Raw genomic sequence first — 18,165 nt, 5'->3', positions numbered from 1 at the left:
GACCTTAAATTGGATAAGCAGTTACAGATAATGGATGGATGGGGTATTCTTAAGAGGAAAATGAGGGCCAACAGACCCAACAACAAAAAAGAGCTGACAGCAAGCATCAAGGAAATCTGGGTTTCCATAACTCCCAGGCAATGCCACAGGCTGATGGCTTCAATGCCATGTCGCATCGAGGCATTTAAAGCAAAGGGATTCCCAACCAAGTATTGAAGATTGACATATCGTTTTGAAAGTACCATATTTCGATTGATTTCACGTGATCCTAATTTCTTTTTTTCTGCAAAAACTGAGTAGGACTGATTTCTCCACAGTATTCTAATTTTTTGAAATCTTGTTTTTGTGTGTTTTATGAGCTGGAAGCCCAAATTATGTTAAAATAATGTGCATCTATAATCTATGAAAGTTCAATTTTTTGAATGGAATTATGGATATTAATCAACTTTTCCATGATATTAATATTTTTTGGAATGGGTCTGTATTTTATTAGGATGTGTAGTGGTGTTTTTATGGACATACACTATATTGCCAAAAGTATTCACTCACTCTTCCAAATCACTGAATTCAGATGTTCCAATCACTTCCATGGCCACAGGTATATAAAACCAAGCACCTAGACATGCAGATTGTTCTACAAACAATTGTGAAAGAATAGGTTAATGTCAGGAGCTCTTTGAATTCCCATAAGGTACTCTGATTGGATGCCACCTGTGCAATAAGTCCATTCGTAAAATTTCTTTGCTGCAAATAATCCACAGTCAACTGTCAGTGGTATATAACAATATTGGGAACAACAGCTACAAAGCCATGATGTGGCCGGCCATGTAAAATGACAGAGTGGGGTCAGCAGGTGCCGAGGCACATAGTGTGCAGTATTTGCCAACTATCTGCAGAGTCAATCACTACAGACCTCTTCGTGTGGCCTTCAGATTAGCTCAAGAACAGTGTGTAGAGAGCTTCATGGAATGGGTTTCCATGGCTGAGCTGCTGCATCCAAGTCTCATTTTATGAGGCACAATGCAAAGCGTCAGATGCAGTTGTGTAAAGAATGCAGCCACTGGACTCCAGTGCAGTGGAGATGTGCTCTCTAGAGTGATGAATCATGCTCCTCCATCTGTCGATCCAATGGATGATTCGGGGTTTGGCGGTTGTAAAGTGTGGTGGAGGAGAGATTATGGTGTGGGGTAGTTTTCAGGCGTTGGGCTCAGGCCCTTAGTTCCAGTGAAAGGAATCCTTAATATTTCAATATACCAAGAGATTTTGGACAATTTCATGCTCCCAAATTTGTGGGAAAAGATTGGGGATGGCCCCTACCTTTTCCAACATGACTGTGCACCAGCGCACAAAGCAAGGTCCATAAAGACATGGATGAGCATGTTTGGTACATAAGAACTTGACTGGCTTGCAGAGTCCTGACCTCAACCTGACAGAACACCTTTGGGATGAATTAGAGCAGAGACTGCAAGCCAGGCCTTCTCGTCCTACATCAGTGTCTGACCTCACAAATGTTCTTCTGGAAGAAGGGTCAAATATTCCTGTAAACACATTCCTCAAACTTGTGGAAAGCCTTGCTGAAGCTGTTATAGTTGCAAAGGGGGGACCAACATCATGTTAAACCCCATGGATTAAGAATGTGATTTCACTCAAGTTCATTTGCTTGTGAAGGCAGGTATTATTGTGACATTATAATATACATCATGCAGGAAATAAACAGAAATGTCATGGCTGAGAATTTCCTCCTTGAAACCGCAGTGTTTCACAGATGAGCAAATTCAGACAGCTAGGATTTCTTACATCATATTTAGATTCAATCCTTTAAAATTACAGGGCAGGGATTTCCATAGTGGCAGATGTGTAGAGATAGAGGCGTGGACCCTTAATGAATAATCTGTATACTGAATGAAGGCAGTGAATTAAAAATAATCATTGTACAAAACACAACAAAAGTGAGTGATTTGTACATTCTTTTTATATTTAATTTAAATGAAAAAAGATTTTAAAAATTCATAAATGTAAAGAGTGTATGTTACACCAGTTTTTTTATATGTTAATAAATAAATAAACAAGAAATATAAAATGAAAAAAAAACCTGGCGTCCACCAAAGGCTGCATGTCTATACACTTGGCAAGCAAATTTCATGCTCACAAATTTGTGCCAAGCTCCGTGTCAAAAATGCAAAAATAAAATGTAAATAATTGCCTGCGTACATATATTTACAGTTATATTAAAAAATGTGAGTATACGGTGAGTTTAATGTCGACGCAGAGCAGAGCTTCGTCCCCTTGTCGTGGACTGATGACGTCGTGGATATGGCCGCTCTCACAGAGTGGTGCGGGGTTTTTTCGTTTCTCTGCTGAAAAGAAAACCGCACAGCGGCGCATTGTCCGCCTCCCGCAGGTTGTTCCCGAGGGAGAGTAAAAGAGTGAAGGGGTAACTGCCAACACCAAGGCCCTATCTCCGCGGCGCTGCGGTGTGAAAGGTGAGAGGGGGAGTTTTAAGCGGGTGTTTATTGGGGTTTAGTTTTAAACTCTGTTTCTGCGAGTGATAATGTGTGTTTGGTCGGTTGGAGATGGAGAAAGATACTGTGTATGTATGAGCGAGAGAGCGCGCTGTTCTACGGCACAGAGACAAGATCGAGTCGAGCCTCTCTCGGTGTTTGTCTCCTGGTAGTGTGTTTTACTAGTTTCTCTCTTTGTGTGTGTGATTGTGTGTGTGCTGAAGATCGGGCCGCTGTTCTGAGGCCTGCAGCTCACACACAGCCCCTCACGGACGAATGTAGCTAAAGCTAAGATAAGCTAAACTAGCCAGCTATTCGACTACCGTAAGCTCGAACACTTGTCTTTCTCTCGTCCGTCTAATTGGTCTCTTGCCGGTAAACCACCCAGACGCCTTATCACTGTTGCTGGTGCTGTGTTTATATAAAAACTCTACACTGTGAAGCTCATTGGAGCCGTAAGCTCGTTAGCATCATGCTAATAGACTGTTTAACGGTAACACGATTAAACAACTCAAACTGCAAGTGAGTTTATCTAACCTTAAAGCATTGGTTTCATTCCGTTTAATAACGAGACAAATACGCCCAAACCAACGTAAACCTGTTTGTATCCTCAAACTTCCTCTAAGTTGTAATTTATAATTTCATGTCTGTCTACATTTATTTGCGCCCATTAAATGTAAAACATGCATGTATCTTGCATTTATTTTTTTCTATAGACGATAGACGTCGACGTAGAATGTTTGTATTCTTTCATAGATCAAATGCAAACGCGAATCTTATGCAAATTAGCAGTCCAGCACCATGGCTGAAAATTGCCACTTTGAAACTGCGATGTTCCAAAGCCAGTGTCAAATGCGTGGTTTCAGACAGCTAGAGTTTCTTATCATAAATTTAAAGAGCCAATTAATAAGCTTAAGATCCTGGCAAGTTGGGCGAGAGAATGTGAATAATCAGACATTCATAGTTCCACAGGTGCTTAAAACATAGAGAATTTTCAAAATTGTTATAACCTGATGAGCAGAGCTGTGATTTAGGATTTTAATTTATGACTTGGGGGGATTGAACCAAAATTGGGATTTACCCCATGTAAAATCATTGTGATTGTCCACTCTGTTTTAATAAGGCAAATAGCACTTCTGCCATTGCTATTCTGGGTGCAGCACTGCACAAGCTGCAATATGTAACTTTTTGAGGAAGGTAGGAAGCCACACCCCTCTCCCGCTCTTATTTTATTTTATTTATTTATAAAAGGCTGGTCTGTCTAAAATGACCCATTTCAGCTGGGATTCCCTTGACTGAAAATAAGCAAAGCTTAAAACACATAAACGAGAGGTGCAAACCTACTGTATGCTGAATTGGTAGATGCATTTAAATTTGTTAAGATGTTGACAATATGCTTATGATCATTTTTGAATGCAGCACTGCTATTTGTTGGAAGTCTTATTAAGCTGTTAGTGGTTTTGAGTTCGGCATTGCGTAGCCACTTGAGCTCACTTAAACACTGGGGCTCAGTCCAGGGTAACACTGAATTGAATGTTAGGTCATATATTTGTATATAAAACAGCCCAGTGTATATTGATCTATATTTGTATTCCACACTAACTGCCTGAATGACACTGATTGCAGGTTGTGCTGATGGACACCCCTGAGAGCCCCACCCAGTCTCCGCAGTCTCCTGAGGAGGAGGAGAAAGGCCTATCTGACAGTGAGCTGCTGGAGTCTCCAGAGTCACCTGCTGAGGAGGACAATGGAGTCTCGGACAGCGAGTTACTGAATGATGAGGATGGAGGAAGAGGTGGCGAATCAGACTTTGATGATGAAGATAGAGTTGAAGTAGGTGGGAGAGCTCCAGAGGAAATATCTGATGAAGATGACGGTAATATGGATGGTGTTGCAAAGAGAGGAATGCACAAACAGGAGCAGGCTACCACTATGATGGAAGAAAGACCATATATGAGCAGAAGTGCTGAACAGGAAGAAGAAGAAGAGATCCTGGAGACTCCCAGGTCACCAGACCCTGACACACCAGAGCCTGAACAGGACCGGCCCTTCACCCCTATTGAAGAAGAACAAGACAATCACAGACAAGAGGGGGAAGAGGACAGAAGACAGGCTGCTGTTGGCTTTAACATGAGTCACCCAGGGCTGGAAGAAGATGACGACGATGATGAGGAGGAAAGAAGACAGAGGGGGGTTATGGTAGTCAGTGATTTGAAGGATGAATCGTCATCTGTTTCTAGAGAGCTGGACGAGCATGAACTGGACTATGATGAAGAAGTGCCAGAGGAACCTAATACGGCTCTTCAAGAAGAGGAGGACACAGATAAAGGTCCTGGGGAGGGAGATAGAGAAGCAGATGAGGAGGAAAAAGACAACAATCCTGAAGAGAGAAAAAGAAAAACGAGTGAAAGGAATCCAATCTTGCCACCTGACCAGAGTGACACTCAGCCAAAAAAACCTGAAGACCTAAGAGGCCCAGAAAGGGGCAGGAGAGATTCCTTTCGTGATAAAAAGAAAGATGAAGATGATGGTGAGATTGATGAAGGTGAAATCGATGTAAGTGTCCTTATTTTTAGCTCAAGCTCAAGTTTCATGTTTCAAAAATATGCATTATTTATACAAAATCTTGAAGTATAGCTAAGAGTTAAGAGACAGTGTGTCCAATAATGACCCTCAGGAATATTAGTATAACACAAGTTGACATAGAATCTGATGCATTCAGTACATTAATCTGGCTTAACTGTCTTGGTTCTGCCTGTTGCATTCTGAATGCCTGTATACAAACTTCTGTGTATTTTGTGCGGGCTCTGCTACTGGCCTGACATGAAAGCCTCCACGTGCCATGCCAGAATACCAGGCTTGAGACTGGTCTTTTTGCATGTCAGTCACATTTCCTTTCCTACAGTAGTAGGTGGTTCTTGGCCATGTTAAGTGGCGAAAGGTACCTGACTCTCTGTAGGAATTTGGCAATGCAAGACTAGTCTAGAGCCTACCTTAAATCATTGGGCGCAAGGCAGGAATACATTGTGGAACTAAACCCACTCAGAAACGGGGAGAACACACTCAAATCCTTACAGACAGTCACCCAGAATGGGACTTTAACCCAGGACTCAGAGCTGTGTGACAATAACAATACCTGTTGCGTCACTGTGCTGCCCCTGCTACAAGACTAAAGTTTTTACTCAAGTAGGTATAATTATAACAACTGTATGCCTAATCTCCCTTAAGCCCTGTTCATACACATTTTCAAAAATAACAATACTCCACAAGAGAACCCAGTAGGGAGGTAGTTCCTTATACAGTGTGGCATCAAAACACAGTGAAGCAGATAAACATGTGTACTGCTGTTAGAGTTGTGTCCCAATTGCACACGAAAGTAGTTTTGCATATGTACTTTGTGGTTACGTGTCAGAGCTGAGTATCCTAAAACTCCAAACATGCATATTTAGAGCCACTCAATATTTGAGTATGGTAATGATGGAAATTCTTCATGGGATGCCATGTGAATAAAAATAAAATACTTGGTCGTCATATTATATATGCATTATCTGGTTTCGCAGTGCAGCAATAATGTATAACGTAACACTTAATAAATTGGGCCTTTTATGTAATGACAAGTTTTTGTCATGAAGGACTCTTGTTAAATCCGGCCAGGCATTAGCCTGTTTTAATTTTCATGGCATTAGCTTTCTTTTTTTGCCTTTCTACTCTTTTTGTGATTGTCTTTAATAGCCTTGCTCTTCAGTTTTTTTAAATAATGTTTTACAGTATTGAGGTGCAACTAGACCTGGACAATAAAACAATATCAGTTTTTGTTACTAATTTTTGCTTGATAACGGTGATAAGCTTTGGGTAACAGCTCAATAAACCTTCATTTCTATTACCGGTTAGCACAGCCAGCTGCACGCTATCAGACACACATACACATCCTTTTGCAGTAAATGAACTGAAATGAAGGAGAATACATGAACATGAGAACATAAACAAGACTATAACACGTTTACTTCAAGAGCTTGTGTATGTGTGTGTATGCATGCATGTTATGGTCTCCTGTTCACTCTGTTTTGGGTTTTTTAATCTGGTATGGCTACCCCCTGTCAGAATACAAGCAGAGAAACCTACCCTCATTCGTGTGTGAGGGTTTTTCTTCACTCAAAGTGTATTTTCCTCCTGGGAAATGTTTTCCCATTTGCGAGAGCACTGTTCGTTGCCAGGTGTGGTTTTCCGCACACAAAATTATTTTCTTTGCTCATGAATTTCATAGATCAGGCTGCATCTTCTAAATAAACACTCCCAAGGGCAGAACTTTTTATGCCTTGCACTCAGTGATTCCAGGTAGGCTCCCGACCCACCACGTTCCTAGCTAAATACTTACTAGCTAAATAGTTACATACAATGAATGCATGTCTTCTTTAAACGCTTGAGGTGGCAATGCCATAAGAAGGTTTTCATGACACAAGACATAATAAGAATATGTTATTGTTTCAGAGGAATCACTGACTTGGTAGAGGGTTTCTAGAATAACCGAGTTCAGACTCCTGTTGGAGCCTTGCAACAAAACTTGGTATTCTCTATATTCGAAAAGTCAGTCCAGCATTGATTCTTGTCTCATTCTGTGTTAGTGCATGTTTTTTGCAGAAGAAAATTTTACTCAGTGGAGGAACATGGTAATAAAATCCACTGTCTTGTTTAGAGAAAGCTTTGTGGACGGTGCAGATCTCCTTTGGTAGGACAATGTGTGTAGTGTGTGTTTAGGGGGGGCTTTACGTTAATGAGTTGTTTGATGCTGTATACATGTGTGAAATCTTGAATAGTTCACCTCTTAATGTGTTGACAGGTGTGATTTTTTTTTTTTTTTTTCAAACCCATGTTTTCAGAATGACTTCAAAATATCCAGTGGTAACAGATGCTTATATAGTGATTCCATTAGTTGGATACTGACACCTAATTGGTTAACCGAGTATACGTACACATCCCTACTCACAACAGTGTCAGGGTTAAAGGATTCCACTGTGTTGTATAATAAGGGGAAAACCACCATTATTTTTCACTGTTAGCCATATTAGCATATTTGCATTTCTCTGCTCTAGACTTCAGTAATTGTTTTATTTTACTTGTGCATTGTTTCAGCTGGTAGGAGACTGTAAGCACAAGCCTCATATTCTTTTGTCTGATTCTTATCCCCTAGTGTACAGGGTACATAATCTGATCATGCTTTCCCTGTGCACTGGGAGTAGAACAGATCCTTAGAGGACAATGTTTTATAGTGACTGCATGCATAATTGTTTCTGTTTTGGCTTAATATTCAGTAAAGTATTTCTCCTTATGTCTCTGACAATGTGAGATCTTCAGTGAGTTTCCATGTAGAGTCTCAAATGTTTCCCTACACCCTATAAAGGTGCGTAGGTAATAACAATTTATAAAACAGCTAATTCTGGTCCTAATACCCGATTGGCTGAGCTGTGTTCAAAGCTATTGTAAAATACACAATATATGCACACCTATGACCAACTCACAACATCTGAATTCCATATTAATTCACCACCTTAAACGTTGGTAGTGAGCAGTGTATTAAAAAATGTAAAAGTTTGATATATTGGGTGGGTTAACAGTGAATGAATGGTGTGAAGGGACTGTCCAGATTAATATAATATTAATTAACTTCCAGGCTAATGTAAACAGCAGTCATATTCATTAAGTTGGGATTTTATTTAGTGTCTAACTTTTATTGTTAGTCTACTTAGCTACCAGAGTTTACATTATTGAAGGTATGGTTATTATGAATACTACTTAGGTATGTGATTTATAAATTGAACATGGAAGTTCACTATCACAATGTCGCTAATCCTACTCAGCCAGTTTCTTGAGCCAAGGGCTAGCTCTATATGTCCTGCAGCTTCACCTTACACTTCTGGAGAGGTACACGTTAAGCTGCAGCGTAGGGTCGATGCTGAAGTATAAATTGGGCTTAAAGGTCCATTCCGAAAGAGGACAGAAATGTAAGTATTTCCACTCAACTAAAACAAACCTGAATATGCGTGAGCTTATTTAGTTCAATGGAGTAGCTATGTATCACCCTTAGTCTGTTAACGGACTATAGTATGTGGCAGAAAAATATTTTATTGTGAATGTTGGTTAATGAATATATATGGTTATTAATTGAAAATTTGTGTATTTTATTTTATGTTGACTCTCTGTTTATGAAAGCAATAAGCCACTCGAAATCATGCCTTACTGCGATTTTATCATGGGAAACCAACCGTATGTTAGATTATAGAATAATTTTTATTTAACTATAAGTTTTACATCTCTTTGTCAAATTAGTTCACTTTCTGGGTGCATTCATTTTAGTTTTATCTGTGAAGTGCACTATACAATATGTATGACAGTCAGGAAAGGTTGTATTCCAAGAAAAATAAATGTAAAGAAATCTGAAAAAGTAATTTTTAAAATAATGCTTTTTCTCTCATATCTCTGCTATAAATGTAACTTCTTGTGATTGAGATCTTGTGTGTGTATATATATATAAATAAATAAGGGCGGCACAGTGGCGCAGCAGGTAGTGTCGCAGTCACACAGCTCCAGGGACCTGGAGGTTGTGGGTTCGATTCCCGCTCCGGGTGTTCTCCCCGTGTCCGGTTTCCTCCGGGTGCTCCGGTTTCCTCCCACAGTCCAAAAACACGCGTTGGTAGGTGGATTCTCAAAAGAAGGCGACTCAAAAGTGTCTGTAGGTGTGTGTCTTTGTTGCCTCCAGGGTGTATTCCCACCTTGCGCCCAATGATTCCAGGTAGGCTCTGGACCCCTGTGACCCTGAATTGGATAAGCGGTTACAGATAATAAATGAATGAAAATATATATATATAGTCAAAATATAAGATTTACAAGTTGGGCTGTAAATTCCTTGCAAAATACAGTGAAGTGCAGCGGGTGAAAGGTTGTGAATGTGCCATCCCATTAAAAGTTGTATGGGGAAGATGCAATCACATGCATGTGATTTTGTGAATATCATCAATATCATGTTTGTAGACATCATATTTGCGTGTCATCACATTCCATAGTATAGGTAATTTATTTCACATATGTGTAAATTATATTTAGGCTTGTTGTTGTCGATAAAACTGCAATGACAGTCATTACCCGTCTCAGTAATGAGGGTGGGCAAGTAGTGACGACACTCCCCTTTTACAACAAAGTAATGTACATCTGTGTCCGAGAGGAGAGGCATATGGGTTTCATTTGTAAATATAGATAGACCTATGCATTGCATATTTTCATTCAGTCCATCTCGCACAATTCTACCATGTGATAAAATCAGACCTAGATCTTATACACAGACCTCACATAAACAAACCGAAAACCAGGGAATCAAATGTGACTCAAGTAGGCTAAGGATGTGGTATTAAATAGGAAAATTATCTTTGCCTAATTAAACCAAGTACAGTGGAACCTCTACCTACGAACTTGATCCGTTCCGTGACCCGGTTCGTAAGTGTCAAAGTTCGTTTCTCGGGTCAATTTTCCCCATTTAAAATAATGGAAAAGCAATTAATGCTTTCCAGCCCACCGCGAAAGTCACCATTTTTTTGAACTGATATATGTTTACAAAATTCTCAAATTAGTAAAAAAAAAAAAAAAACATGTAGCATTACTAAAAATAAAAATTAAATACAGTGGTGACAGTACTAAAATGAAATAAAAATGTTTTAAGTGGTTACATATCGTTTCCTTGAAGACTGGCTGGGGGAATAACACAGGCACTGGCTATATGACGGAAGGTGGGGGGTGGGTGGAATAACGGAGAGTAGGCGGGTGAATGTGGGGAGACAAAGCGTAGATGCAGCTTTACTTAGCATGAATTTTTATGTCTGCTATTTACACTAATGCTAAATTGCTAAAACTACAATTTGCTAATCTTAAAAGCTCACTCAAGTCTGGGCGTGCTGGGAGACTCACCAGCTCGGCGGAAGCTTGGGTTCGTTTCTAGAATCGTGGTTCGTTGGTGGAGGCAAAAAAATATTCAAATGCCTGGTTTGTATCTTGGAAAGTTCGTTAGTATAGGCGTTTGTTAGTAGAGGTTCCACTGTACCTGAGAATTTAATCACTTAAATTTTTAAACCTGGTTCTGTCAGTCCAGTGCCTCACCTGACCTTGACCTCACTGCATGTCACTACTGTTTACCAACATGATGCATATAAATATGTCAGGGATCCATACTTATAAATATTTTTAAATGTATTTATTTATCTTTTTATTTTTTATTTTAAAGTGGATATATTATGTGAAACTGCAAAACTTTTGTATTTCCGCTTGGGTCTCTACTGCTCCTATAAACACTTCATTTTTTTGTTCTGTATATGGCTAGTTGTTTATTCTTAAGTCATTTTCATCTTGCTCTAGGTCTGACTCATGGTTGAACATATAGGGTTGGATAGCACCTCTGTTTTCTGTCATTTTCATATGTGGGAAACACTCAGCGTAAACATGGGATTGGTGGGGTCGGACCAGCAACAGCTTATTTACATAAGTATCAGAGCCCTTAAATGGCTCATTCTGAAAGGGACAGAAACTTGCAAAAGTAGAGCGGGTGAGATCTCTTTGAGAGTGATTTTGTGCAAAGAACTTCATAAACTTGTTTTATATAGTACATGTACGTATTCAAACTTGTTTAATGTCTAAATGAGAACTAAAGGTGTTGAAAAAACAATTAAATATTTAATTTAAAATTTTTTGGAAATTGTGTTTGAGTAATGAAAGCCTTCAATAAGGGGGCTGCTACTATTTTCAAACAAGCCAACGGAAAAGGAAAGAGATGAGTTTCTCATGTCTGAATAATAGAAATAGTTTCCTCTGGTAAAATTACTTGCTATAAATTAGAATGTAATAATGGTAATTATTATTAAAATAAAAAAGATTATATTAATTAATTAATATTATTAATCCTTACAATTCACATAAAAATATATTTATACAAGTTCTCTGTAAGCTTAATGAATTCATATTTATTCGGGGTTAACATTCACAATAATAAATGCAGCAGCACTTCTCTACGAGTGTCTTTGCCCTTTCAGAGCAGCTCGATTTAAAATCTACAGTTGTTGAGCATTTTTTATTAATTTCTTTGAAAATATACCTTCACCAAAGCAGTCTCAAATTTACAGCTTTGTACAACCTGTGTTGTCATAGCCACAGTTCTGTCCCTGTTAATAACTGTGTGCACACCGCAAACAATAAAATTGCTCAGCATCACCCATGCAACAGGCAATGTCCAGAAGCACCCAGGCAGGCAGCACTGAGCACCAAGCAAAAAAATAAAAATCTTTTTAAAGGAACAGCAACCAGTGTAAGAGCATAGGCTTCATTTTATTCACAAAATGATCACAACCCTGACAAGGAATGAAGAAAATATATTTTACATGTAATTATCATTATATTTACGTATAGGTTGCAGTGAGACTGTTCTAATTTTAATGTAGCTACATAAAGTTTTTAAAATGTGTTGTCCCTTCCAAACAAATGTCAACTCTGTTCTGTAGGGGAGGTCTTGACCCACACACAAAAGCACAGTTAAGAGGCATGCACTACTAAAATTTATTATTAGGGATGCACCAATTTATTTTCTTTTTAATTTTTATTTATTTTTTTTCTTGCCGATATGATAACTGATAATTAGCACTTTGGGGTAGCCAATACCAATATTAATAACCGATAATTTTATATTTTTGTAATTTAAGCAAAGTCACATTGGATTAAAGCAAAACAAATAAATTTTTATCACGTTTTTTACATTATTTGTACGTTTCTGTACTTTTTCATTTTATTTTTTTAAGTATATTGTTGTTCATTTAAATTTTATGAAAGATATACTGCTGTTTCTTCATGAATGATTTCTAGAGAGGCGCTAATTAGTGCAGCATTGGGTTTGCTTTCGAGAGCGAGGGAGAGATCGGCATAAAGCGGCTCAGAGCGAGGGAAAAGCGTGTTTTGGTAATAAATTCAAATGCTGAATGACTATCTATTTTCATGTGTTTTATATGAGAAGGTCTCATGGGGCTGTGGTGCTTGAGAGTATCTTTCCATCGTTTAACTTGCTGTATGTGTTTTTATTTACACAGTTATCTGTGTGTGCATGTACTGAGTGTTGCTGATATTTTAAATTGGTTTTAACCATGGAGAAATCGGTTGTAATATTGTCTAAAATAGACCAACAACCAATCCACATGTTGGCATACTGCCAATATATCATTCATCACTAGTAATTATTCCATTTACACAAATCAGATATCTGGTTTGATATATTCAACTTAACTTTTAACTTAAAACTAAACATTTAAAGCAAATATTATTTACATTTTCAGTTGAAATAAACAATAAATTAGTTGTAACAAACAAAATGTACATCCTGTATTCTTAATTAAGCAGAACTGAACTTCATTACACCACTGAATTTTTGTGTAGTAAACATTAGCAGCATAGATCTTCAACTGTGTTGTGTTAGCAGGCTGACCATAGTACATTGTGGTGCCTCTGTTGCAGTGTATAGGTAAATCAAAGTTAGCTGACAATGTAATCAGTATACAAATCACAGACAACAGAACTAGCTAAGAAGCTAACAATATTTCAGTCTCATTCTGCAACAGAAATGCACAGGCTTACATTGTGATGTCAACATTTTCAAATATGCTGTATTTTTTACCTCAGTCTTTATTATAATCAGTTTACTTGTACGGAGCCTTAAACGCTGTATATTTGCTTAAATTATATCCAATATTAAAATTATTGCATTAATTAATCTTTGCATATTATTCAGTGGAAGATTTTATATATTATTTATATAAAAGGTATTATTATTTTTTTTATTATTATTTTTTAAGCACATTTCCACCAAAAGAACTCTGGTTCTTGAACCAGTTCTGTTCTTGGTTCTTTCCAGAAAAGACATTTCTACATGTTTAGAGGGGGACCAGAAATACGGCATCAGCTGTGGGGGTCTTTGTGGCTGAAGAGATAAACTGTCAGGCATAACAGGGTCATTGTTTCACTTTTGTTTACCGTAGAGTCAGATCAGAGTGACATATAACACTCATTGTAAGTGTTGCAAAGTTCAGAGCAGTCCAGCTGAGCTTGTGAACAGCGGAACAGTAACCCCGTCCAGCTCCAAAGCACGATAACTCCTGTATTTGAGGCTCTGAGCTCTTTATTGGGTTACTGAACTTGCCTCAATGCACTCTGGAACCTGCAGCCTTTTTTCCTACGTCTACCAGCAATTTCCAGTCTTGTGCTTCACCCCACCTACCAATAATATAGATGCTGTGTGTTAGTTCTCAGCCCCTAGTGCGCTAGGGTGTGTTCACTGCTACAGATGGTTTAAATGTGGAAGACAAATTTTGTTGTACAATGGCAAATAATACATACATACAACATTTTCTTTTCCGCTTTTCCATTTCAGGGTCGCAGTGAAATAATTGCACATTAATGTTGCCATAGAATGAAAAACAATACTACTTCACTAGTTTTCTGCAGGTTTATTTATTTTTCTGACTAAAGTTTATATATAACTACACTGGGCAGCATCAGCATGTCCTCATAATAAAATATGCATGCAGATCTTATAGTTTTTTTAATTGACATCAAGAAAAGTGTATGAACAGTATTCATTAGAGAAAATGAATGTTTACATTTTCACTGCTTAATTTGCATCTGTTTTTTTTTTTAATTTAATTTAGCTTTTTTTGTTAATTCATAATTATATTTAATAATTGTATACTTTTAATGAACTGTATATTTTAAAGTCTAGTCACTGCTCAGTCATAAATTGTTAAACATTGTATTTTGCTGTACTGCCATTTTCAGTTTGTTTCTCACAAACTGCACATACTCCCACATATTTTTGTTTGTTTCTGTACATACTGCATAGCAGCATGGTTTCTGAATTGCAATATTAAATTAGTAAATAAGAAAAACATTAAACACCTAATGTCATTTTTCTCTGGTTAAATTTGAGATTAAAGGGGAATTAACTAAATTATTATTATTATTTTTACAGCATCATTGCTTTAAACAGGCTTATCAGCATTTAGTAAATGCAGTATTATCTCTATGTACCAAATCACAATGAAACAATATATACAGTTTTTTTGACACATTTTGCAAATAGTTTGCAATGAATTCTATAATTGATAGCATCCATAACAGCTTTTTAACTTATTTAATTTCCAGAAATGTTAGTTATTTAGAGTAATATATTTTAACATTGATTATGTAATTGGTCTGTTTCAGGATGACGATCTTGAGGAAGGTGAGGTGAAGGACCCCATGGACAGGAAGATCCGACCTAGACCTATCTGCAGGTTCTTTATGAAAGGTTGGAACATGTTGCTGATTGTCCATGTAATGTGAGGAAATATAAAAATGTTCCTTGTGACTGCTAAAACTTCTGCTGAAACATTTTTCAGCTTAATAAAAAAAAAGCCTTTTTCTACAGGGAAATTAAGTAAGAACTGCAATAAGTGTGGTCAGTTGCTTTAAAGGCTGTACTTCAAAGTCTAGATTGCATCCACAGAAGGATAGGGCCACAGTAGACTGGAGACTCTGGAGACACAGTTTAGTGTACTTTGTTTCTCCATGTTTTAATTGAGCAATGAACTGTGGCTTACTGAAAGACTTTTAGGATTCCTCAAGAGCATCCCTGCCTATTGTTCCTCAGCTGTATATTAAGGATGCTTCACACGGGCACAGCTTTCAGTGATGTAACAGTTGAGAAATACAGCCCAGGTTGTCTGCAGCCTAGGCATTTGTGCATTCCCCAGTCTGGTGGGTTGGTGCATTTCAAGAATCTTACAAAAGGGGGAGCTGTTGTATGATATATTTTGCTTAGAGTTCTGAAAGGGAGAGGAAGCCAGGCAAGGGACTTGCAAGCGACCATGTTTGAGGAAAAACGAGAAATATATATATATATATATATATATATATATATATATTTTTTTTTTTTTTTTTTTTTCTCCTTAACAATAATTTACTGCTGCATTTAACACTTCTGTAATTTTTTTGTTAGGTAATTGCACCTGGGGTATGATCTGTAGGTTTATCCACCCTGGAGTCAATGATAAAGGCAACTACTCCCTCATCTCCAAACCAGATCCGTTCTCTCCAAATGGTGCACCCCCAGGAGGCACAGGACCTCATCCACTAATGCCCTCAAACCCCTGGGTATGACATAATTTCAAGGCATTAATTTCGTTGAAAACATGTCTGTGTGAAACTGGATCATAATTATGTGAATCAAAATGTGTGGTCTTGTGTCATCAGACTGCTCCTGCAATAGAGGAACTTCCTCCTCCCCCTCTTCCTGTGGAGCCTCCAGTGGAGAGTGCATGGGAGAGGGGACTCAGACATGCCAAAGAGGTATGTCCTCACCATCTCCTTTAAGAATTGCACATCAGAAAGTGTTAATCATGAAATGGATAAAGCCTGGCAAAGGAGCCTTTAGAGGCATTTAATGGCCATTTCAATGATTTTCTGTTATGTAATTGTTTCAGATGAGTCAAAATATGTAATATTTAGTCAAATGCACTGTCTCTAACAGTGATGCTTTTTGCTTTAAATTTCATTTCGTTTTTTGTCGATGTTCAAGCTGTAAATACACTTCAGTACACTTTGATTAATTTAGTTGAGTTAATGGGTTCCACATTACTGGGGTAGACATGAGTGGATGCTGAGAAATGTACCAACACACTTCTATGCTTTTTCTCAGGTTTTAAAGAAAGCCACAATCCGCAAAGAGCAGGAGCCTGACTTTGAGGAAAAACGCTTTAATGTAACCATTGGTGAAGATGAAAGAGATTTTGACAAAGAAAATGAGTTCTTCAGGGATCGAGGATATCGAATCACAAGGGAAATTAGAGATCCTGGGTATGAAACCTCAAAATTCAATGTGGCTTGTCTGATAAGTCTCAGTTGCACTGTGCATTCATATCAAACCTTAACTGCTTGGAAACTTGGCATTACATTTATATAACTGATAGGTTTGCATGTGTTGTTTTTTTTTTTGTTTTTGTTTTTCTTCTTTCTTCTTCTCCATTTTATCTTTATACATACTATCATTGCTTTATCACTTATTGTAAAGATGCATCTTACAGTGTGTCTGTATCCATAATTTAATTGTTCATGAATTTCTTATAAAAAGGGGTATTTTGGGTTGACACTTAAAATTTAATGTTTTGTATTTGCTGTGTGATGTTGGTCTGATTTTTTTTTTTTTTTTTTTCCTTCTCCCCCTCTCTTCCCCCCTCTTCTTTCTATCCTCTTGTAGTGAAATGGAATTTAGAGACCCACTATATAGGTAAGCATTATTGGCTAGTATCTCTAAGAGCTATGGTGGTGTTTTAACTAAAATATTACTATACTATTACAATGCTCTCTTTATTACTACTAATACTACAGTAGTTTGCCTTTTTTTTCCCTTCTAATTAGCTCCTTGAATGCACTTTTCCTCCCCTCTAAAACTGATTAATTGCCCTCTCTGTTATAGTGACCCTTATGCTGATCCTTATTACGATTATGAAATGGAAGCTTTTTGGAGAGGTGGCCAGTATGAGAACTTCAGAGTGCAGTACACAGAGACCCCTCTACCTTACCACTACAGTGTGAGTTCATTCATCTAGACAAAATGTTCAGCTTTTAGTAAAAGTACGAGAGTACTTTTAAAAGGTTATCCACTGGATAATTTTAAGGTATTTTAGATAATTATGTAATGTTCCTGTATGTTTACATTAGGATCGAGAGCGTGAGCGAGACCCACGTGAGCGCCACCGTGAGCGGGAACGTGAGCGTGAGAGAGACCACCGTGAGCGGGAGCGCAGGCAAAGAGAACGTGAGCGGGAAAGAGAACGGGAGCGAGATAAAGAGAGGCAGCGCAGAAAAGAAGAGTGGGAGCGGGACCGCCTGAAACGAGATGAAAAAGAAGGAAGACCAAGAGAACGACCACTACGAGAGCCACGCGAGAAGAAAGAGGAGAAGGACAAGCCTATTAAACCACGTTCACCAACCTCTATGCCTCCCAGGTAAGGGTCAGTTTTCCTGCTCACATTATTAGACCTTTATATTCACAATGCACCTATGAGTCCTCTTTTCCCTAACAAATATGTTTTTAAAGAATGCTTGAAACTTAAGGTTCCAGAGATGGAAGATAAAATATGGCCTGTGAGTCCTTAGTTACTGTTTATTGATTGAGAACAGATCTTCCTAACATGAGTTGCCTTAAGGAGATTCAGAGAGATACTGTAGTGTTTGGAAGGCTGAACTACCTATAAGCGGCTTATATAAAACAATTCACACAATATAAAATGGTGCATTCTTGAAATTCTTTGGGTTGCATTGAAGTAAATTGTAACTTTTGGATTAATTGCATAGCTTGACTGTGTGGTGTTTATATTCCAGTGAATAGTTAATTTTCACAATTTTTTCTAATGATTCTGCACTTATGTTTTGTGACATATCTCAGGCTTCTATAACCTGTCATTGAAAACAGTAATGCTTCTGTCCTCTGCTAATCACATCTCAGTAAGAAACTAAGTCTAAATTGTAGGATATTATAATGTCAGTAAGTAAAAATGATTTGATGGCTAGGGATCCGATATTCAGTAGAGCTAGCTTTGTAGAGATCATA

The 18,165-nt window shown here is 37.9% G+C and overlaps 1 protein-coding gene across 4 annotated transcripts in view; it reads left to right on the top strand.

Annotated features, from left to right (window-relative positions):
• The first annotated feature begins 2,281 nt into the window (after window positions 1–2,281).
• zc3h18 (zinc finger CCCH-type containing 18) overlaps window positions 2,282–18,165 on the top strand; it is a 29,083-nt gene continuing 13,199 nt past the window's right edge. For all 4 annotated transcript variants that reach the window (XM_066685141.1, XM_066685140.1, XM_066685138.1 and 1 more), the window contains exons 1-9: window positions 2,282–2,483; window positions 4,128–5,057; window positions 14,778–14,862; window positions 15,553–15,707; window positions 15,807–15,902; window positions 16,252–16,409; window positions 16,810–16,839; window positions 17,029–17,143; window positions 17,274–17,560. In XM_066685141.1, coding sequence (XP_066541238.1) covers window positions 4,137–5,057; window positions 14,778–14,862; window positions 15,553–15,707; window positions 15,807–15,902; window positions 16,252–16,409; window positions 16,810–16,839; window positions 17,029–17,143; window positions 17,274–17,560 — 1,847 coding nt within the window. In that variant the 5' untranslated portion in view covers window positions 2,282–2,483; window positions 4,128–4,136. The remainder of the gene's footprint in view (window positions 2,484–4,127; window positions 5,058–14,777; window positions 14,863–15,552; window positions 15,708–15,806; window positions 15,903–16,251; window positions 16,410–16,809; window positions 16,840–17,028; window positions 17,144–17,273; window positions 17,561–18,165) is intronic.

Source organism: Hoplias malabaricus, chromosome 11 (genome assembly GCF_029633855.1).
Source record: "Hoplias malabaricus isolate fHopMal1 chromosome 11, fHopMal1.hap1, whole genome shotgun sequence".
In the NCBI taxonomy this organism is placed as follows: domain Eukaryota; kingdom Metazoa; phylum Chordata; class Actinopteri; order Characiformes; family Erythrinidae; genus Hoplias; species Hoplias malabaricus.
The sequence above is the reverse complement of the archived record's forward strand: the minus strand, read 5'-3'. Positions and strand labels throughout refer to the sequence as shown.